Genomic DNA, 22,592 nt, shown 5'->3' with positions numbered 1-22,592 from the left:
CACATGTTCTCACTCATAAATGGACCTTGAACATCTATCATAATACTATAAGAAAAGGATCGACAGTGGTGGGAATCTATGGGGGGGACAGGGAGGGCAAAGGTGATGGGATTAATGGTAGTCAATATCTGTCTGGGACAAGCTTGCCTGAACGATATTTGTATACCTAACCCTTACCTGTACCCCACAATTTTAAAATAAAAAATATGTTTTAAAAAAAGCAAAACAAAAATACGGCATTATAATCTTATGGGACCACCATGGGATACATGGTCCCTCATTGACCAGAATAGTGTCATGCAGCATGTGACTGCATTTGGGAGGGTGTGTCCTTCCTCTGAAACCTAAGCCTCTCCAGGAGCCCCATGTCTGATCTCCAGCTCTCCCACCAGATGCACTGGGTGGGGGGGGGATCTGAGGACCTGGGAGTGTGAGGTGCCACTCACTGTCTTGGGTTCCTGCTGACAGGTCAGGCAGCCGCCTTCAATGTGACCTTCCGGAGGGCCAAGGGCTACCCCATCGACCTGTACTACCTGATGGACCTCTCCTACTCCATGCTTGACGACCTCATCAATGTGAAGAAACTGGGTGGAGACCTACTGCGGGCCCTCAATGAGATCACTGAGTCAGGCCGCATTGGTGAGGTTTGGTATTTGCCCAGACCCTGTGGCCCATGGATATCCCTGCACATGGGTTCCCCAGACAGGGCACAGACAAACATCCCTGCACATGGGCTCCTGGGGCAAGGCACAGACAAACATCCCTGTATGTAGTCTCCCAGGGTGGGGTACAGAGGGCATCTCCACATGCTCCAGATGCTGCATCCCTGGAGTCATCCATGGTCCACATGCCATCCATGGCCCACATGCCCTTCAGTCACTGGCTCTCCAAGGCTTTCAGGCACCATCTAACCCTCCACTTCCTCCTCTTCTTCCTCATCCTCCTTCTTTTATTCATTTTTGGTCTGTTTAAAAGACAAGAGTCTCACAGTGCTAATTATTAAACGTTAGGGACCACAAAGGTGTAGGCTACACTGTAATCACAGCATTCTAGAATAATCACAGCAGCTCTTCTGAGCACAGGGTCTCAGTGCTCGACAAGCACTGACTCGTTACCAAGTGCAAGTCTCAGGTACACATGTGTGTAATGGACAGGGGACATCTCAGCCCCACCCAGTGCTGCCCCACAGAATAGTACTCTGCTGCCTTCTCTACATGCAGGGATATATACTGTATGCTCAACATGTGAACATATGCTCACACAGTTGCATGAGCATACACAGTTGTACTCACATATGTACAAGACCACATGTGTACATAGGGACTCACATATACACACTTGTGCTCATATATGTACGTGATCACACACATGCACATGGGAGCACACATGCACACACTTGTGCTCTGTGTGTGATTGCACACACAGTCATGTTCTCATGTACAAGATCCTACATGCACACAGGGACTCACATGGCCCCCCTTTGCTCACACATGTACCTGATCACACACTCTCAGGTTCCCAGGCACATGACCACACATGTGCATACAGGTGCTATCTCAACATGCACTCCTGTGCTCACATGCACTACCACATGCACCATCTTGCTTTCCCCTTGCCCTGCTATGAGATGGGGAAGCTGAGGCTCTGTCCTGGTGTCCCTTGAGTCCCAGCCTTGTTACGTGCTCACAGGCTTTGGGTCCTTTGTGGACAAGACCGTGCTGCCCTTTGTGAACACGCACCCTGAGAAGCTGAGGAACCCGTGCCCCAACAAGGAAAAGGACTGCCAGCCGCCATTCGCCTTTAGGCATGTACTGAAGCTCACCAGCAACTCTGACCAGTTCCAGACTGAGGTCGGCAAGCAGCTCATCTCAGGGAACCTAGATGCCCCCGAGGGTGGGCTGGACGCCATGATGCAGGTGGCTGCCTGTCCGGTAAGGCCGCCCCGCTGGGATCTCTGCATTTCCCCATAAGGGAGTCTTCCTCAGGCACTGGGGATCCTGCACGGGTGGGCAAGTAGGCTCAGGGACTTGAGTTGATGGCCCCACTATGGCCAGCTGAGCCTAGGGAAGGGAGGAGGGAGGAAGAGGGAGAGGAAAGGAACGGGGGGAGGGAGAAAGGAGGAGAGAGAGGAATGGGAAAGGAAGGGAGGGTGGGAGAGCAATGACTGTCCTGAGCATGTCCCCTCCCATGTGGTGCCTGCTCTGTCGTTGGATGGTTCTCATAACAGAATGATCACAGTCCCCAGGCCCGTGTTTCAGGCTACTCGTGGTCCTCACCTCACAACCCCCTCAGCTGTCCCTGAGGGCCAAGGGCAGACACACACTGTCCATGCATATATGAGGCCACAGCTTAGGACACACACATTTTCCACATGTACACCCTCAAGGGGGCCACCCCTGGTGGGCTCAACACTCCACTATGGTTCCCAAAGGTCCTCTCTTCTTTTGTGCTGTTTTCACACTGTGGTCAACATTTCTGCGAGTATTTTTTTCTCTTGGGGATTATTTCCCTAGGATGAAATGCAAGGACTGCAGGGAGTGCCTCTCTCCATAACTCTAGACATGCATCTCAATTCCCCTTCTCACTCACAGGGCATTTGGGAGGTCATCTTCTCCTCCTAGACCCTGGCATCTGACTGGACACAGGGACCTCAAGAGTTGAGGCTGCCCCCGGATTGGGTACTGTCTCTACAGTCTCCCACAGCTGCAGAAAGGGACAACAGTGCCAGCTTAGGGGCCACCTGTCTCTGCCAGGTCCCAGATGGGAAAACTGAGGCAGGTAACCCTGGTGTCCTCTTCCTAGGAGGAAATTGGTTGGCGCAACGTCACGCGGCTGCTGGTGTTCGCCACGGATGATGGCTTCCACTTTGCAGGAGACGGGAAGCTGGGTGCCATCTTGACCCCCAATGATGGCCACTGCCACCTGGAAGACAACATGTACAAACGCAGTAATGAATTTGTGAGTGTGCCACCATTCCCCCACTGTGTACTCTGAGATACTGCCTGGCAGGACAGCGTTTACAAAAGGTACGAGAGGGCAGGTCACAAGAACCTTCTTCCAACCTGAATAGCAAATCAATGAAGAAACTTCTGGAAGCCCCAAGCAGCAGCCTTGAGCCTCTCGAGAGGGTCTCAGGCCAAGGAAGGCAGTGGGTGGTTGAGGCCACCAGGCTGAGCCCAGCCTCACCCTCATGGGACATGCAAGGGCCCTGCTGATGGTCTACCGCCCTGATGCCCCTATGCTCAGGGCTGGCAGGTAATAGGGGCCCACAGACACCATCACTGCACCCCAGCTGCATCTGGGGCCTCCCTGCCTTCCCCAAGACTCACCTTGGGCCAGGGATCCCATCCTGGGTGCCTGCCTCCTCCCTGGGCTTCATGCTGCCCCAAGTGCCACGTGGACTGCCCCCGGTCCTGCCTCTCAATTGGAACTACCCGCCACCAGCATGGGCTGGGAGGGGGCTGCAGGGACCCTAAGGAAAGTGCACTGGAGGGATAGAAGGGAAGGAAGGCCAGGATGCTACTTGGGCCAGGACGAGCTTCCCTCCCACGGAGGTCCATTGTTGCATGGAGAGTCAGGTACGCTCTGGCTGGATGTGCAGCTGCCCGAGGCCACCACCTCTCATGGAGGTTGCCCTTGCCGGTTGTGACAGGATGCCCTCACAGACTGAAACCTCCTCTGAGGGCTGCAAAGGACTCTAAAGATAACACAACTCAGGGTCCTACATCTGGAGTCCCCAGGCCTGAGCAGGGGGCCACATGCTGAAAGTGGGTGTCCTTCAGAGTGAGAGCAAAGGCTGCTATGGAGGCGTCTGGGATTTTGCCCCCAGGAGACACCCAAGGTGCTTCCCAGCACCCCATGGCATGGACACCACAAAGTGCTGCTCATGCTCTGGTCGATTCCGGAAGCCTAGGGAGGTTATCTCCGACTAGGTTTCTTTGTCCATGCATTGATCAAAAAGCATGTCATAACTTTCCATGTTTTCCTAACTATGCCCAACCTGACAGGTGCCCCCATCATCCTGTACTTCCTGCCTTTGTGAGCCCTGAGAAGGTGCCCCCAGCACATGAGGGGGGCTGCACTGAGCTGTCCTTCCATCTGCTGGGCCCTACTCAGTTGCTTCCATGGGTGGCAGGGGCACCCAGGGGGCCAGTCCCAGGCTCAAGCAGCTGACCAGCATCTCTCTCTTCAGGACTACCCGTCAGTGGGCCAGCTGGCGCACAAACTGGCAGAAAACAACATCCAACCCATCTTCGCAGTGACGGAAAGGATGGTGAAGACCTATGAAGTAAGTGAAGTGGGTCCTGAGCAGGAGGGTGGAACCCACCTCTTCACCTGGACAGTGCTCGCCCCAGAGCCACAAGGGGCTCAGCGCTGCCTCTGCATGCTAGGCATATAGGCAGGTGACTGGCGGGGGGCCACAGCTTCCCACAGGTGCAGAGCCTGGGATTTCCATCAGGCAACATGACACCTATGTGTGGGTACAGGAGGGAACTCCTCCCTGTCCTGGAACCTCAGTCACATTAACCACACGCATTTGGTGTCAGAGGTGAACTTTCTGCTTTTGTTGGGACATGGCAAGTGTCTTGGGTCTGCAGGTCCAAGTCTTTGTTTTATGGATACTTTCTTGTTTTATGTCATGTTCATTTACACATAAACACTTTGTGAAGTATAAGATGCATGCAGGGCAATTCACAGTCTTGAGAGCTTGAGGAGTTTCACAAGGGTCCCCTGATGGCTGCCTCCCAGGAAACACAGCTTGTCACACAGAGAACATTCTTCCTTCCATCTTTTGACTGGGAGGGCCTTCAATAAATGCCCTCAATAAATAGCAGAAACCAAAACAAAACCAAAAATCCCTGGAACTCGGCACTGTGTCATCCACCCACCTGGAGCAGGATGCAACCCCCTCCTCTGCCTCCTGCCCCACTGTCCAAACCTTGCACTTTGGGTCTGGAAAGTGTAACTGGAACCAGGCCCAACTTCCTCAATGCCCTGTGGCCATGGAGCTCATCTCCCTCTACCAGTGTGGGGAAAAAATAAAGGCTTCTGGAGGAAGGCAGAGTCTGGCCCTTGTTGCCAGAGCACCCTTAGCCCATAGAGCAGAGGGTCTCACCCATTCACTCATCTCTGAAGACAGCAGGAACTGGATCCAAAGGAGTCACAGAATATGGGTGGAGGAGAAGATATTCTGGTGGTCAGCATGACACCCTGCAGCTTCTCATCACCTCTGCCTCTGGGCACTGTCTTGTCCTGCTGGTGCCAGGTATACAACCTAGCATGAGAAAACAGGCTGTGCTGCGTGGTGTCTCCGGGGTTCAAGTTGGTGTGTTCAAGAAGCTCAGGCGTAGTTGGGTTCCCAAGACCACACTCAGGTCAGTGATTTGCTGAAGGACACACAGAGCTCAGAAAACCACTGAGCTTACAGTCTGGTTTATTACAGTGGAGAATACAAATTAGAGTCAGCTAAGGCAAAAGGTGCATGAGTGGAATCCAGGAGAGACCAAGCATGAGCTTCGCAGCATCCCTCCCCAGAGGTGTGGACAGTGCCTAGTCCTTCCAGCAACATGTGTAAGAACAAGCTGGGATCATTGCCCCAGGTGCTCACAGAGGTATGACTGACCATCCCATAGCAGCCTGCAAAGTGCATGGTCCCAGGGCCAGAACAAGACACAGTGTGGGGAGGCCTGCGAGGAGGGCCATGATCTCACCGTGGATCCCATGGTCCAGTGACCAGTTCTCCAGCATCGACAGGGCCTGGTGGGTGACCTGGAGTCCCAGGCTTGTCACTCATGCTGGATGACCCTGGGCCCTTTTCCTACCATGAATCCTGTTTCCTGTCCCTGCAGCTGACCTCAGTCTCTAGCCCTCCAGTGATTGACCCAACACTGTCCAGGCTCTACCCTGAGTCATACTTTGTAGCATCCCCAGTGAGTGGGTCAGGTCCACCCTAAATCACACTGCTGGACCATCTCATGTAGCCCAGGCCCCAGGTAAACAAAGATGTTCCATCAGCCAAGACATCCCAAGGGCTAGAGCTCACCCCCTAGGATCCCAGCCAGGGCGAAGCACTCTTTGGACTCTTCAGGGTGTGGCCCACCCAGACCTGCTGGGGTAATCCTGTTCTGCGCAACAGGGACTTGCCAGAAGGGAAGGAAATGCTGCCCATCCCTTCTGGAAGGAACCTCCACCCACAGCAGCCTGCGCAACATGTGGTCCCAAGGACCAGAACGAGGCACTGTGTGGGGAGACCTGAGAGGAGGGCCATGGTCTCACCATGAGTCACACAGTTCAGTGACCAGTGCTCAAGCATCATCAGGGCCTGGTGGATGACCTCAAGTCCCAGCCCTATCACTTATGCTAAACAACCCAGGCCCTTTTCCTACGCTGAATCCTGTTTCTTGTGAAAGGGGCCATGGTGTCTGCCCAGGAGGCCTGTTGTGGGGCACTGAGCTCACCTTCAGCGAATTCAGGGAGCAGCTACCCCAAAAAGCCAAGCTACCCTCCTCCAGACAGTGACCTCAGCAATAGCCATTTCTTGTCATCCCACCATTTTCATCAAAATGGACAAGAGGGAACCAGGCCTCCTCCCCCTCCTGCTTGCAACTCTGCGTGGCTCAGCCTTTCACCCGCCCTCTGCTACTTAGGGCTGGAGGATGTGGAGTAGAGTCCTAGGAAGGTGATGCCTCTGTGAAGCGCACATTTGAGCTACTGGGATCCATGTTAGGCTTGGGCCCAGGGACGAGCTCCCATGTGCCAGTCAGGCTGCAGTGAGACCGGGGTTTCCTGCTCTCAGGCTTCCTGGACGCTGGAGTGGAAACAGAACCCTTTGGGAGGTGTGGAAGTGGTGGCAGATGTCCAGGAGACTCCCTGGAGTGGGCTGGGAGCTGACCAAGCTGCAGGGATGGGCTGGGGGCCCTGCAGCCCATCTGTAGGTGGGCCATGGGTGCCTTCCCCCCACCCCACCCCCACAAGGGGGCTGGAGCAGGTCCCATCCTTTGCTCTTCAGAGCAGTTGTTAGGTTCCAGGATGCAACACTGACTGGGTAGGAGCAGAGGCCAGAGACTACCACCCCAGTCATACCTGCTGCATCCTGGGGCTCACGAGCCTTCCTCAGTCTCAGCCTCCAACCCCCACCCATGGTGATCCTGGGTAGTCAAGGCACAGGCAGCACATGTGGACAGCACATGCTGACTCTCCTGGAAGGTGTTTCTGGAGCATGGAGAGCAGGCTTACCAGGACAGGACTGAATAAGCCCCGCTCCCCAAGCCAGGGCAGGTCCTGCAGCTGGCACAGATGGGTGTGGGTGGTGGAGATCAGAGGAGGTGGCCAGGCTGTGACAGTCCTCATATGCTCTGTGGAGGGACTGGATTCGCTTTGGGGAGTCATGGGAGGGTTTTAGCAGGGCCAGAACCTGACCGTCTGTTTTGGTTTCCTGGATGATGAAGTGACTAGAACATGGCATGACCCTTGAACTAAGCGAGGGGGTGGGGGATGGGACCCGTCTGCATCACAGGTGCCCAGCCTGTCCATCCCAGAGCTGTTTAACACCGATGTTAGAATCAAGTCATGTAAACTAATTGAAGCACTAAGAACTTGCCACTTTCTGGTGATTTTACCACATTTTACGATGATCCAGGTTCTTGGGGCTGTTTCCACCTACTGTCCCTGCATGGTGGAAACCCCGGTGAGTGGGGACAACCATATCACTTGCCTGGAATAAGCCAGGGTGGGAACATTTACCCCATAGGGATGAGCAGCGCCGCCAACCTCACCTGAGCACCCTCTCTCACACGCTGAGAATGTGCTCTGGTCACTAAATAAGACCCTGCCGTGGGTGGTCCCAGCCATTCCACAGGCATGGAGTCCCCTGGTGTGCTAAGCCTGGGCAGGCACGAGGTCCCATGGCCCCAGGTCCTAGCTATTCCTGCCTGGTCTTCTTGCCCAACAGAAGCTAACCGAGATCATCCCCAAATCAGCCGTTGGAAAGCTCACGGAGGACTCCAGCAATGTGGTTCAGCTCATCAAGGACGCTTATAATGTGAGTCTCCCTTGCCAGGTGGGTGAACCCGCAGGGGCCAGGCTAGATACTTGGGGTGGCTGGCAACCTGCCCTTGCTGCAGCTCAGCAGAGAGTGGTCCAGGCAGGGAGCCCTGGGTCCTATGAAGATGCTCTGGGGATTGGGTGTCCCTGGTATCTTGGCTGCCCATACCCCATCCTGGGCAAGCACGGGAAATGCCCTTGCCCACTGAAGTCTTCCCTGGTGCGTGGCCCATCCAGCTACCTCAGGGCTGCAGCCTCTGGGGACCCACAGTCCTGGTGGACATAGGGTAGGCACCAGGCACTGCTCAGGGTCCCAGAGGTCCCGGCCACTCTGGAAACCTACCCCAAGTGACAGACAGTCTGGAAGTTCTGGCGTGCGGTCCTTCTAGGCCAACCATCCTGGTGACCTGACAGAGCATGGCATGTCAGGGACTCCAGTAAACACTGCTGTCACTGAATTAAGCCAGAGCCCCAAAGAGGAGGTTCCACTTGCTTCTGGTGGCCCCCATGAGCCCCAGTCCCAAAGCAGGCCCTGCACTCCAGCCCCTGCCTGTGGGGCTTCTGCCTTCGCACGGATGGCATGGATAATACCACCAGCTTCAGCTCAACCACCAACACTGCTTTCTGTCTCTCTCTTTCTTCTTTCTCTGTCTTTCTACATCTGTCTCTCTCTGTCTTTTGTCTCTCTGTGTCTGTAAATGTTTCTTTGTCTCTGTCCCTCTCTCTGTCTCTCCATCTTTCATTCTCTCTCTCTCTCTCTCTCTGACTTTTTCCTTATCTCTCTGTGTCTATCTCTCTCTGTTTTTGTCTCTCTGTATCTTTCTCTGTCTCTGTCTCTCTTTGTTTCTCTGCCTCAGTCTCTGTTTCTCTCTGTGTGTCTCTGCCTCAGTCTCTGTTTCTCTCTCTGTGTCCTCTGTGTCTGTCTCTCTCTTTTTCTGTCTCTGTTTCTCTGCCTCTGTCTGTTTTTGTTTCTATCTCTGCCCCCCTCTTTGTCTCTATCTTGATCTCTCTCTACCTCTGTCTCCATCTCCCTCCTCACTTAATCAGTATATCTAGCTCCTGCCCTGTGCTAGGCCTTGGGGGTTCTGGGGTCAGGGGAGCAGTTCAAGCCCCTCTTCCCATGGGCCCACATCCTGCCCTGGTCCTGCAGTGGGCCTGTCTTGGGGGCAGGACTGTGGTATTGGCAGTTCTGCCAGCCCTGCCATCCTCAGCATATCCTGCTGTGCCCTCAGTGGATGCATGTGTCATTAGTGTTGCTGATGACCCGAAGAGATGAAATGGAGACGGGCCCAGCCATGTGCCAAGGAGGAACAGATGGCACAACAACTTAACCCTAAGTGGCCACTATCTGCCCACAGAAACTCTCCTCCAGGGTCTTCCTGGACCACAGCCTCCTCCCCAACACCCTGAGAGTCACCTATGACTCCTTCTGCAGCAACGGAGTGTCCAGCATGAACCAGCCCAAAGGGGACTGTGACGGTGTGCAGATCAACGTCCCGGTGAGCTTGGCTACAAGGCTGTGGGACCAAAGGTCTCCATCCCAGCATGCTGGAGAGCCATGAGGACAACTGGATGGACTGAGGGTCTCCTTCCCAGCATGCTGGAAGAGTCTCAGGGACAGCTGGAATTACCAAGGGTCTCAATCCCAGCATGCTGGAAGGGCCCAGGAAGTTACCCACTGGCATGTAGAGACACCAAGGGAAGCAAATGGGGAGGCAGTCAGCATCCACTGACTGGTCCACTTTTCTTTCCTTGAAGCATCCTCTCAGCCAAAGCCAGAAACTTTCTTGTGAAGTTTCTATTTTAAACATCATGGAGTGAACACAGGGAGGGTGCTTAGCACACTCCTTGGCCCACACAGTTCTAGTTATTAACACCACAGAGGAAATCCAAATCCCTGGGAGGAGCCAGTGTAGACTGAGTGATGACAGCACCCCATGACAGAGCAGATGCAAACAACAAATCAGGGTGGATTAGTTTTCCTGATTTTTTTGTGTGTATTTCATTTTGTTTTTTGACAAAAACATTAAGGCACAGGGCACATGGTGATCAGAAGCAAGCATTGAGTTATTTCCCTAATATTTTAGCTTTAAATGTATTATCTAGTCATTCAGTTTATCTTTTTGCTGGTTATGAACTAATATCCAGCAAAATACATGCTTTCATTACATTTTTTTAAAGTGAGAAAACAGGATTTATTGAGAGGACAGAAAAGCTTCCACAGTGGGAGGGGACCCAACAGGGTTGCCCATCTTTCATTACATTTTAAATATGATATTGGAATTCTTCCAAATACATTACTTACTAAATGCTGTATGTGCATTTTCACCAAAATATTTCCCCTCATTTTGGAGTAATCTACTTGGAATTTATGTAGTTGTATTCTAATTTGCTGGTAGCTTGTTATACATTTTTACTGATAGTTCTGCTCCATCTTTTTAAATATTGTCTGAAAATCTCTTTTGCATTTTTTTAAATGTCTCATTTTTAAAAATTTTAATGGGTATGGTAACACAGTAACTCCAAATCTCAGAGGACTTGCATGTAATGTTCTTTACCTATACCAAAGAAGTCACCATGTCCATTGGGGAAAGACATTGGTTTATTAGGACTTATAGGAGGCACAGATGGCAGCCAGTCGGTGAAGAAAGAATCGGGTCAGTACAACAAGAAGTTTTACAAGCAAGCAAGTTAATTGTTCAGATTGCTTACATGGTGTTTACAGTTACAGCAAGTAAGGTGATTAACTCTGTTCGATAACCTGCATCCCATTACTGGGAATATGTATACCCTGCAGAAACCAGCTTTGGCTAGAGTTTGCTCCCTGGCAGAGGGGCAGAAAGAAGCCAGGTATAGGGAAAGAATCAATACCCGGACAATTACCACACAGCTACATAGTAGATATATACATTTATGGGGCACAGTGATGTTTTGATACAGACATACTATATGTAATAAGCACATCACATTAGCTGGGGTAGCCATTACCTCAAATATTTATCATTTTTTTGTATTCCCATTCTGTTTGTTAGTTATTTTAAAATATACTATACATTACTGTTGACTATAGTCACCCTGCTGTGTTCTCGAGTACCAGGTCTCATGCATTCCCTCTGTTTTTACATTCACTGTGTTCCACCTCAATGCCCCTTGTGGAAACTCACTTAGCATTTTAGCTGTGGCTTGCCTTGGACATATTGGTGCTCCCCACAGCCAGTGTTGGCGTCTGGTATGCTTATACCCACAGTGTCCAGCCTTCATTGCCACCATCTGCGGTCCCAGGGTCAGAGTAGAACACTATGTTCATGACTTTGGACTTCCTGTGGAATTCTGGCATCTTGGCAGAATGGACTTATGGACAAATTATGTGGACAAATTGTCCCCCAAAAGTCACATTAAATTCCTTTTACTGCATGCTTAAGAAGTATTTGGAAGAAGACATCGCCCTTCCACTGCCTGGCCACACAAAGATCCCAGGAGCTGGTCAGGACGTCACCAGCTTGCTCTGGCCTCATAGGTCCTGAGCCTATGCTGACCAGCTTCCCTAGGGCTATGCTGGCCAGCTTCCCTAGGGCTCCTGCAGAGGCCAGTGGGCAAGGGGTTGGGAGAAGGTAGGTCAAGACCCTGGCACCAGAGGGTCCCGCCTAATCTCTGCCACTCCCTCTAGATCACCTTCCAGGTGAAGGTCACAGCCACAGAGTGCATCCAGGAGCAATCATTTGTCATCCGGCCACTGGGCTTCACAGACACAGTGACTGTGCAGGTCCTTCCCCAGTGTGATTGCCAGTGCCGGAATCAGAGCCAAGATCGCAGCCTCTGCCACGGCAAGGGCGTCCTGGAGTGTGGCATCTGCAGGTGAGGCAGGTACAGGAGGCCCTTGGCACTCTCTCCCACCCCCCAGGGCAGGTATCTGCAGGTGAGGCAGGTACAGGAGGCCCTTGGTACCCTTTCCCACCTCCAGGAAGTAGGTGTTCCAGGGGCCCCTCCTGCAGGCGGGGTGGCCTGTAGCAGGGGTCACCTCTCAGGGTCCTGGGAGTGTGCCCTGTAGCTGATGCCTGCTGCCCTTGTATGACTAGGCCCCTTGTTCCCACATCCTCCCACCTAGGTGTGACGCCGGCCACATTGGGAAGAGCTGTGAGTGCCAGACACAGGGCCGGAGCAGCCAGGAACTGGAAGGAAGCTGCCGGAAGGACAACAGCTCCCTCCTCTGCTCGGGGCTCGGCGACTGCATCTGTGGGCAGTGTGTGTGTCATGCCAGTGACGTCCCAGGCAAGCAGATCTACGGGCGGTACTGCGAGTGTGACAACACCAACTGTGAGCGCTTTGACGGCCGTGTCTGCGGTGGCCTGGGTGAGCATACCGTCCCTCCCCAGCGGGGCTGGCAGTACAAGCGGGCAGCTGCCATCCTTTCTTGGGCATGCACTTGACCTTGACTGTGTGCTGGAAGATGGCGAGGGGAGCAGAGAGAGAGGATGCCAGGGATAAACAGATGGCATGGCTTTTGCATGGTCGATTGGCAGCTGCAGGACCTTGGACAACCTCCAGCCTGCCCTGCCTCTGTGTTTGTGTTGGTGAGAGTGAGGTGTCCTCATAGGGAGGACCCCAAGGGGCAATAGTCCCAGCCTGATCAGGGTCCTGTTCACAGGTGGGCATGGGGAGACCTGGACTCCGCAGGAGGCGGCAGTGTGGTTGGTGAATAGGAGGGCTTGGTAGTACCCAATAAGCCCTTTGCTCGGACATGCTCATCTCCTAGGATGGGGCCACAGGGGTCACAGCAGTAGGGCACTGCAGGAAAGCAGGCCGCAGGGGAAGTTGGGGGCAGCATGAGGTGGAGGGGGTGGCCTCAGTCCCTGGGTCAAGCAGGAGGTGAGCCCTGGGCCCACTATATTCCAGGGAGGGGGCTCTGCTTCTGCGGCCAGTGCAGCTGCCTCCCAGGCTTTGAGGGCTCAGCCTGCCAGTGCGAGAAGGCCACCGAGGGCTGTCTGAACCAGCGGCGTGTGGAGTGCAGCGGCCGCGGCCGGTGCCACTGCAATGCATGCCAGTGTGATAAGGGCTACCAGCCGCCCCTATGCCAGGAGTGCCCGGGTTGCCTCTCACCCTGCGGCGAGTACATGTGAGTATGGAGACCACCCAGGGTCACTCCTTGCCAGATTCACCTGGGAGCCATCAACGAGCACCCTTAGCACAGCAGAGGGCCCTCTGTAGCAGCAGGCACAGCCCCTATGCCCTCCTCTCTCACATGCAGTTGCAGTGGCCCTGCCCAGGGGAGTCTCAGGTCCATTCTCTTGGACCCCTGGGATCAGGTTCCAGTCCCCACCCTCATGCTGCTACTGCCTCCCCAAGGCCCCAGGCACACACCCAAGTCCCCCCCACACCCTCGCACCCATACTCATGCCCCCCGGTTCCCACAGCTCTTGTGCCGAGTGCCTGAGGTTCGACAAGGGCCCCTTCGGGAAGAACTGCAGCATGGCGTGCGGGGGCCTGCAGCTGAAGAACACCTCCGTGAAGGGCAGGACCTGCAAAGAGCGGGACTCAGAGGGCTGCTGGATGACCTACACACTGAGGCAGCGGGATGGGTGGGACCAATATGACATCCACGTGGAGGAGAGCCGAGGTGAGGCTGACTGGCTAGGAGTCAGGGCAGGCACATGGGAAAGAGCAGCCAAGGGGCCTCGGCAGAGAGGTCTCCTGTGTTCACAGTGAGGCAGGCCCAGTGAAGCAGATGAGGGGGCAGGACATCCTGGGCGGGCATTGCAGGAGGCTAGCAGCCTGTCCTCCTGCCCCAGCCCTACCAGCCTCTCTTCACTGCCCTTTCCCCATCTGCCTCCTCATTGGGAGCGGATTGCATGTGTCCTGACTGTAGTGCAGCTCACCACCAAGGGTTGGATTTGTTGGAGCATCACGCGGTCCGGGCGGGCTATCTCCACTTGGTGACAGGGGGCCCAGGCTTGGAGGTGTAGGCCCAGGGAAGCTGTGTGAGGACCACTGCAGGGACTTGAGGATCCCCAAGCTCAGCTCTCAACCCTGGGGCAGCTGAGGGGTACCAGGAACGGCCATCTCTCCAGCATTCTTTGCTGGTCTGCTAATTTGGCTCCAATCAGAACCAACCAGCAATGTAATGATCTTGGTGACACTGACTGCTCCTTGGGGTGCACATTCCACTGGGGGGAGGCACTCAGCAAAGTGTCAGAAAGCCATGGCCTAACAGTGTCAGCTGTGCCAGGGGTACCAGGAGGCAGAGATGACAGTGGGAGGGGTCCCCAGGATCAGAGGTCTCTATGAGCGGGCAGGGAAAGCATCCAGACTGGAAGGATGTGTGGGCGGAGGTGGTCGGTGCTGGTCATTATGGTGTCTTGAGTCCTGGGAGGGGTTCAGGTCCGCTCCTGAATGCACCAGGCAGCCATGACAGATTTCAGGAAAGCAATACATTCAAAGGATGCTTATAAAAGCCCACCTATTGGCCAGCTGCTCAGTCTGGAAACTGGCAGTGGGAGGCAGATGTGGCAAGGACTGGGGGAGTGGACAGAGCCTGAGCTTGGACACACACAGGGAGAAGGGTTGGGAGGAACTGGTCAGGTCGAGGGTCCAGAGGGCCTGGCAGATGGTGTGAGGGGTGGAGAAGGTCATTGGGAGGAACACTGGGTGGAAGGCACAGAAGATTCTGGCATGCTGGGACTTAGGCTGACCACACACAGGATGGGATAAGCTTTGAGGGTTTCAGACATTGTCAACTTAAAAATCAGGAGATCATAAATTTGGAGAGAAGTCTTTATTTCTTAAGAAGGGATCGCAGGGCTGGGCACAGTGGCTCACACCTATAATCCCAGCACTTCGGGAGGTTGAGGTGAGAGGATTGCCTGAGCCCTGGAGTTCGAGACCAGCCTGGACAACTTGGCAAGACCTTGACTCTGCAATAAATAAAAAAATTAGCCAGGCATGGTGGCATGCACCTGTAGTCCAGTTACTTGGAAGGCTAAGAAGATGGAAGAATTACCTGAGTCCAATGGGTCAAGGCTGCAGCAGCCATAATTGTGCCACTGCACTCTGGTCTGGGTGACAAAGTAAGACCCCAACTCAAAGAAAACAAACGGATCACAGCCTGTAGACAGGAAATGTAACATCCAGCTAGAAACCAAAGGTAGGCACTTCTAGAGTGAGAAGGTGAAAGACAGGGATTTATTCAGAACACGTTGGCTAAACATACATATTCAGGAGGTTGCAGGAGGATCCATGAATATCCATAAAGGGATTCCTCACACAAGCATATTGAACAAACATGCATGTAATGTACGACCTATGTTCACCTTGGGATAGAGACTTAACATGTCAATGTATCACAGTCAGGCTCTGTAAGTCAAAAGGTTTTGGAAGGATACAAGGCACTCACTCAGTGTGCAGCCTCTGTAAACCAGCCAGGTTCATGGTTGGCGGTCTCTCACCAGGAGAAAGGCACTGAAATCAGTCTCTTGTCCAGTGAAAGCTGTAGTTATGACTAGCAGGACAGAGTTGGGGTCAGTTAGTTAGCATCTGCTGATAGGTGGGCTGCAGTTGGCTCAGCATTGCTTATCTTGAGGCCAGACTAGTTTAGCTGCTAGAGGAAAAGAAAAATTATTTAAGTGTAGGGTGTGTGACTGGGGTATGTAGGGCTACAGTGGGCCCAACCACAAGACAGGGACAGTGGCAGGTCCCGTTTATAATTTGGTATCTCATTGCCACAAAGAGTCTGTCAATCTTATGGTCTCTATTTTAACACCATGAAACCCCCAGCATACCCAGCTCTCCCACTCGGAAGCAAAGGGGCCAGGGCTGGAGAGGCTTCTGGGGTGCTCCATGAGGTGTGGACCAGCAGCCTGCCAAGACTCTTGCAGGTCTGAGACCTGGAAGCAATCCCCCTCCAAAACTGCCCCCACACAAGATGGGACCTAAAGAGAGTAGGTAGGCTCAGAGCCTCCATGGGCGGTGCCCAGAGCCCATGACCCACATGGCAGAGGCCTTTCCAGGTCAGGCTCGGGTTCATGTCTGGATTTGTGCAAGCTTAGTCAAGTTACTTCACCTCTATGAGGACAGCAGGCTTCCCTGGAATGGCAGAAACATGGGTGCCAGGGATCAGGCCACAGGGGCTGGCACTGAGCATTAGTGCCCTTGTCCTATGGTCAGGGCTGTGGATGTGGCCCACTGAAGCCCTGAGTCCCCACGCCCAGGAAGCTGGGCCAGCTGCTGTGGTTGCTGGCACCCCACCATACTCATCCCCTAGTGGCCTTGCCTGTCCTAGTGTCAGTGTCTGATTCCTGCCATTGGTTACCATGCTGTGACCTCTCCAGAGAGCAAACTCCAGCAGAGACACCATGAGTCTCCACACTTAAACTCTGCCATGCAATGGTGGGAGTCACTGTTTCCTTCCCTAGGTATTAGTATTCTGCCCTGTGTGGCTGCTGACCTGGCCCCACCTTCATCTCTGTGAGCAGGGGCTGTGCCAGGCAGCTCTTAGGTCTCATGTGAAGCCGCAGGGCCTGGCTTCATTCCTGGTGGGGGCTGGGCAGAGTTCTCATGGACCTGTGGCCACAGTGATGGACAGTGAGCCAGGCTGTGGGAGCCTCTGTCCAATGGAGCACAGTGTATGGCCACAGACTTGGCAGACCTGACGCTGCAGCACATATGTGCATGTGCCTCCTCCTTAGAATGTGTGAAGGGCCCCAATATTGCTGCCATTGTCGGGGGCACCCTGGCAGGCGTCGTGTTGATTGGCCTCCTCCTGCTGGTCATCTGGAAGGCCCTGACCCACCTGAGTGACCTCCGGGAATACAAGCGCTTCGAGAAGGAGAAGCTCAAGTCCCAGTGGAACAATGTGAGTGGCCATCCTCGGGGGCCCACACAGAAGGCGCATGCCTCTCTCACTGGGAGCTCTGAGTGGGAACCCATGGATCCTACTTGTGGCTGCACCCCACCCCACCCCACCACCACCACAACCTGTCCTCTGAGTGCACATGGCTCTGGGTAAAGTTGCCCCTGTGGACGGGACCCTGGGAGGGCCACCCTGTTTCTGTTCCTCCCCAGTGATGGCTTCCATGTGGACCTGCAGCCTCAGGAAGAGGGTTGGTGCTCCAAAGCCCTCCCTCACCCCCCCACCACAACTTACAAGCCTGTGTCTGCGTTTTCCACCAGGATAACCCACTTTTCAAGAGCGCCACCACCACAGTCATGAACCCGAAGTTTGCTGAGAGTTAGAAGCCATCAGGACCAACCAGACCGGACCCCTCAAACCACATCTGCCCATCCTGCAATTGAAACACGGCTCACAGCTCTTGGCAATATCGCCAATTAACCAGAAGTCCACTGTGTTATGTTCTGTCCTCAAGTTACAGATACCCCAGGTTCATATGGACTCATCAGGAGGGACCGCCTCCCCCTTCTGATCAGCACAATCTTTCCATAGAGAGTTGAGAAGGAATTGCTTAAGCCTTGTAAGATTAGATACACATTTCCCTGTGTAACAGTTAGGACAGCAGACTGATTAAAGGTGGTGCAAATATATTTATATTTAATCTTGTCAGGGTATACAACTATATCCCACTTATTATACTGTTAACCAATCATATGTATAGAAAAAAATAATAAAACTTTGGTACGGGCCGCCCATGGAAGCAGGGCACTGTGTCTGCTGTATCCCCTCCCCCCACTGAGGCTGGTGTGCAGCCAGGAGTGGGACCCATTGGTCTAGTGCCTCAGTTTCCCAGGGATGGCCTGGACCAGCAAGGTGAGCCTCACTGGGAGCTTGCTAAAGGTGTTAATTCTCCACCTGACCCAAGACCTGCTGATCAGAAGTGTGATGGTTGGGCTCAGCAAGTCCTCCAGGGAATGTGAGGCAAGCTATGGTTTGGTAATCACCAGATAAAGCTAGATGGGAGGTCTAATTGTTGACATAAAGGTGTGATCTGTGGGTAGCAACTGCTGGGGCTGTATGTGTGTAGTGTGATGCCCCCTCAGAAAGGAGAGGCAAAAGACAGTTGCCCTGGGGAAGGCTTTCCAGACAATCACAGGTCCTGGCCCAGAGTGTGTTTAGTAGGGAGCAGAGACCACCCATTGTGCGAAGGGTGTGGGACCCGGCTTGGTCGGGCAAGTGGGGTCATGATCTGGCTGAATCCTAGAAGTGATCACAAGACACACAGTCAAGTTGCAGGCCCTATGTCCATGTTGTGTTTTATTCTGACATTTTCCTGCCAGTTTCCAGATAATCCTTTTGACATTTTCCAGTCTTGAACCAGGGGATGGAGGGGAGATAGCTGAGACACAAGGAGGAAGAGTGGACAGAGGGGGAGCCCCCATGTCCAAGGCCAGGTCCACTTCTTGCTGGTTGCAAAACCAAGTTGTGTTTTCTGTCTTGTTAAAAGTATAGATGGCACACACCTGTAGTCCCAGCTACTCGGGAGGTTGAGGCAGAAGGATCACTCAAGTCTAGGAGTTCAAGACCAACCTGGACAATGTAGCATTACCTTGTTCTAAAAAATTTTTAAAATCAAGATAAATTGTCTGTATGCAGTGGCTTGCACCTGTAATCCCAGCACTTTGGGAGGTCAAGGCAGGAGGATTGCTTGAGCCCAGGAGTTTGAGACCAGTCTGGGCAGCATAGCGAGACTTTGCCTCTACAAAAAGTTTAAAAATTATCCAGGTGTGGTGGTGCATGCCTGTAGTCCCAGCTACTTTGGAGGCTGAGATGGAAGTATTACCTGAGCCCAGAAGGTCAAAGCGGTAGTGAGCTATGATCCTGCCACTCCAGTCTGGGCAATAGAGTGAGACTTCCCCTAGCTCAAAAAATAAATAAATAAGCAAATAAAGTGCTGTTGAATTTTTTTTTTTAATGTTCAAGAAAGGTACAGATGGAGGATCATCAGAGCCCTGTGCCTGGGGGTATTCAAAGAGCCTAGCATAGGAAGTGCTTTGAGAATTGTGACTGCTTGCAAGAGATGGGTGTCTGGGGACTTCTGTGTCTTGGTCAAGGATACATCCGTGAGCCCGAGTGGCTCCACGTGGTATGAACCAGTTCCAAAACCTACAAAGCTAACAATTGCTTGCAGGCCCATAGGAGCAACCCCACATACCAAGGATGCAGCCACTGCATGGTTGCTTAATCCAGCTCTGGGAAATGGGCTCTGGGCAGGGGTACAGCCCTCTCTCCCTCCTCTGCACTCCCCTCTGCCCCAGAATCCTGCTAACCCCTGCCTGTCTATGGGCTCCTGCAGACCCAGGCCCCACACTCTCTGGCCCTTCCAAAGCGTGTCTGACATCTGAGACCCTCAAATGCTCTCTTTGTCCTCCCCAGTGCCATTAAGCTTGGTGGCTTAATGTGTTAACAGAAATGTCCTTCTTTTTATGCAGCCTCCCTGGAAGGAATTCTTAATTAAGTATACTTAAGGAATGTACTCATAATGATTTTTTAAAAAAACAGATGGCACAGATACTTCACTGCCAATAAAAGCTGTGGTGAATATCCCCAGCAGGTAACTCCAAAATGCACAGTTCTGGGTGGGGGCTCTGGAATTCCCCCACAAGGACTTTGGTCAAACCTACTGTGGCTGGTTAATGATGGTGGACAGTCTTCTCCACAGCTCTGGGTTCAGTTGTCATTTCTCGTAGGTGGACACCACTGCGTGTCAGTCTAATTCTTTAACCATCTTTCTTCTTGGCAAAACATGTACAGTTTTAATTCCAGACTGCTCCAAGTAAGCATCCTGTTTCTCTGAAAAGTCATTACAGTTTGTATTTTCTGAGTAATAGGCTATTTGGTAATTCCTATGAGCGAAAGCTCTTTGATAATTGAATATGTGTCTGTAAACTCCAGATGTGTAAAGTTATACAACCCACCCCTTCCCCCCTCCCTTTAAAATCTTGTCAACAGTAAACTGCAAGCACACATTCTTGCTCTTAAGACTCCCATGCCCTTTTGGGCATGTCTCTTTCTCTCTAATACATACTGTCTTAAACTATACTTGGGACTTGCTCTGAAATTCTTTTCTGTGACAAGTTAAAGAACCCACAGAGCATCACACCACACCACACCTGGCATCATTTGGTCTCCATGTTTTTTGCTTAGGAGCCATTAAGCATTTCCATCACTTGCATGTGCAAATAACAAAAATGAAAGTTATACTTTAGATGTCCCAAAGTTGGGGATTTTAGTTATGTCATTTAAAAAGTTATTTCTAATATTAGTTGATTTTACTCTGTTCACTCTAAAGGGTCTAGTATGTCCCATTTTAAGAGCATGTAAAGGCTGGGCTTTACAAAATAAAACAAAACAAAAAACTAGGGATCCAATTTCTACAATATCCTGTCAGTTCCCCAAATCTTTTTAGCTCTTTCTTGTTTCTTGGTGAAGGAAAATCTAAAATCCCTTTCCATCTACCTGGATTGATAGAAAGTCCTTCCTTAGACAGTAGGTGGCCTAAGTACTTTTCTTGCTTTTGCTAACATTGAAGTTTTTCTTTAGAAGAAACTTTATGTCCCTTTATAGCTAACTGCTGTCATAAATGTATCCCATCTTCAAAAGAGGCTTGCTTATCCTTTGAGGAGCTAATTGTCTCCATACTGTTTTAAAATGCTTTTTTAAAAAGAAGTCCATACCTGAGAGATCTGGTTTTGAGTCGGGCTCTCAGTGTATCCCTGGGGCATGACTGCCTTAACCTCAAAGGAAAGTGAAATCACATACCTGCTAACAGCAACATCTCTAGAGAAAGAACAAATGAAATTCCTACCTCGAAGCCTTAAGGCAAAGCTTCAATTCCAGCCCCATGTAGTGTGAAATCAGGAACAGAGCTTGAATCTCAGTCAAAACCAGGGAGAGTCAAAACACGAGAGAAACCATGCCCGATCCCACCCACCAGTTCCCAAGAGGTTTGATGAGTGAAAACTGCTTGCGACTGTGCCAAAGTTCCGAATGTCAGAGCAGCGGCAAGGATCACAGGAGGCTTGCTTCGGGTACTTTCTGCAGTCACCAAAATGTCAACCTAAAATAACCAAGAGGGTCAGAATCTAACTCAAGAGCCTTTACTCAAGAGCAAAGTGTGAGGATGACCCACCCAGAAACACCAACTGCAAAGGAATTAAATGTTGAGAAGTAGGGAAGTGGAAGTTTCGTTTGTATAGGCAAAATCGGAGGAATTTTCACCAGGATTAAAACACTTTCGGTGAGCGCGCCGGGCTCCTGGGGCGGGGCCGGGTCGAGGCGACGACCGACGGTCCGCTCTGTCCCCCTCCCGGGGCGCGGTGCGGGGTGCCGAGGCGCGCGCGCCTGTTGGCCACCAGCCAGCCGCCGATTCCTGCCAAGTGGAGAGAGGAGGGAGAGTGAGCAGGTTGCGGGGCTTTTGTCTGTTGGTCTCCCTGGACTGAAGAGAGGGAGAATAAAAGTTCAAGACTAAGATTCTCAACATGGTTTACTACCCAGAACTCTCCGTCTGGGTCAATCAAGAACCATTTCCAAACTAGGAGATGGAGGGAAGGCTTCCTGTCCCAAAGGAAGTGAACCGCAAGAAGGACGATGAGGTCGATGCTGCCTCCCTGACTACCCTGGACAGCAGTGAACTCTCTGCTCCCTGCAGGACCAATCAGTTACCTTCACTTTTTAAAATCATAACACCTCCGGTTGTGTTACATATGGTGTATGGGTATTGATGAGGTCATGGTATCACATATGGGACTTTTTTCTGTGTAAACCATCAAGTATAAGAAGAAACTACGGAACTCTGAGCCTTGCTTTAGAGAATCTACAATGGACAAATAGGTATCATCAAGCCAGTCTTTTAATCATTCTGACTCAAGTGAAAATGCTCAGAATTTCACCCTGTGAATCCACATCTACAACCCTTACTGGTGAGCCATCATGCCTGGTTCACTACAAGAATGTCTTCCACAGCTCAAACTCTCACCATGCTCACATGACCCATCCACTCCTGCTGCCTTTTCACTCACAGGGGTCCCAACTGCTTCTTGCAGAGGCTGAAGGTCCCCATTTTTTTTCATTTAGCTGTAACAAGCCTAGTAGTTTATGTTCATCAACTGTCTGTATCTCTCTATGTTCTACCCATGTACTCTTTTGATGTATAGAAGTAATTTGACACTCATTGTTTCCTTGTGGTAAGTGACGGAGATGCTGCCACCGAACCTGAGACACTGATGAATGGTGCTATTTTGGACTTTCAACATGCTCCTTGGCAAGATGTCTCTGATGGAGTTATTTTTTATTTTGATGTTCTAAGAAGGTGTTGATACTCTTTCCCTGAATGTTGTTCTCTAGACTGGATTGACTTGTTTTCCTCGTGTCTTCAGTGTGGCTTTCTCTCTCAGGGTTGTAGGTTGAGTGAATGCTATCAGAGAATGTGAGAGACTTGTCTCATTGGTTGGTACTCACAGGCATGCAGTCACGGTAGTGGGAGCAATCACAAAACTGTAACTTACTTCCCAAAATTCTTCTTGTCTGTAGCCTTACCTGTCTGACTTAGAGAAAGAAAAGCCGTAATTTTGAGGTGTCTCTTTGGGCTCTGTCTGTTTGAAAGTGT

General features: G+C 52.0%; 1 protein-coding gene and 1 pseudogene across 1 annotated transcript in view; both read left to right on the top strand.

Moving 5' to 3' along the window:
- The window catches only part of ITGB2 (integrin subunit beta 2), a 33,421-nt gene extending 15,614 nt beyond the window's left edge, over positions 1–17,807 (top strand). Inside the window, exons 5-16 of the mRNA XM_008061565.2 lie at positions 469–639; positions 1,690–1,931; positions 2,803–2,958; positions 4,193–4,288; positions 7,952–8,041; positions 9,402–9,542; positions 11,711–11,898; positions 12,149–12,393; positions 12,937–13,156; positions 13,455–13,657; positions 16,722–16,888; positions 17,206–17,807. Of these exons, the coding sequence (XP_008059756.1) occupies positions 469–639; positions 1,690–1,931; positions 2,803–2,958; positions 4,193–4,288; positions 7,952–8,041; positions 9,402–9,542; positions 11,711–11,898; positions 12,149–12,393; positions 12,937–13,156; positions 13,455–13,657; positions 16,722–16,888; positions 17,206–17,268 (1,982 nt within the window). The 3' untranslated portion in view covers positions 17,269–17,807. The remainder of the gene's footprint in view (positions 1–468; positions 640–1,689; positions 1,932–2,802; positions 2,959–4,192; positions 4,289–7,951; positions 8,042–9,401; positions 9,543–11,710; positions 11,899–12,148; positions 12,394–12,936; positions 13,157–13,454; positions 13,658–16,721; positions 16,889–17,205) is intronic.
- Positions 17,808–21,298: 3,491 nt separating this feature from the next.
- LOC103263915 lies at positions 21,299–21,670 on the top strand (annotated as a pseudogene).
- The last annotated feature ends 922 nt before the right edge of the window (positions 21,671–22,592 follow it).

The sequence above is a fragment of the Carlito syrichta genome, unplaced genomic scaffold (genome assembly GCF_000164805.1).
Source record: "Carlito syrichta isolate Samal-C Ts95f unplaced genomic scaffold, Tarsius_syrichta-2.0.1 Scaffold305319, whole genome shotgun sequence".
NCBI classification, from domain to species: Eukaryota; Metazoa; Chordata; class Mammalia; order Primates; family Tarsiidae; genus Carlito; species Carlito syrichta.
Note: the sequence above shows the minus strand (reverse complement) of the source record. Positions and strands in the feature narration are given on the sequence as shown.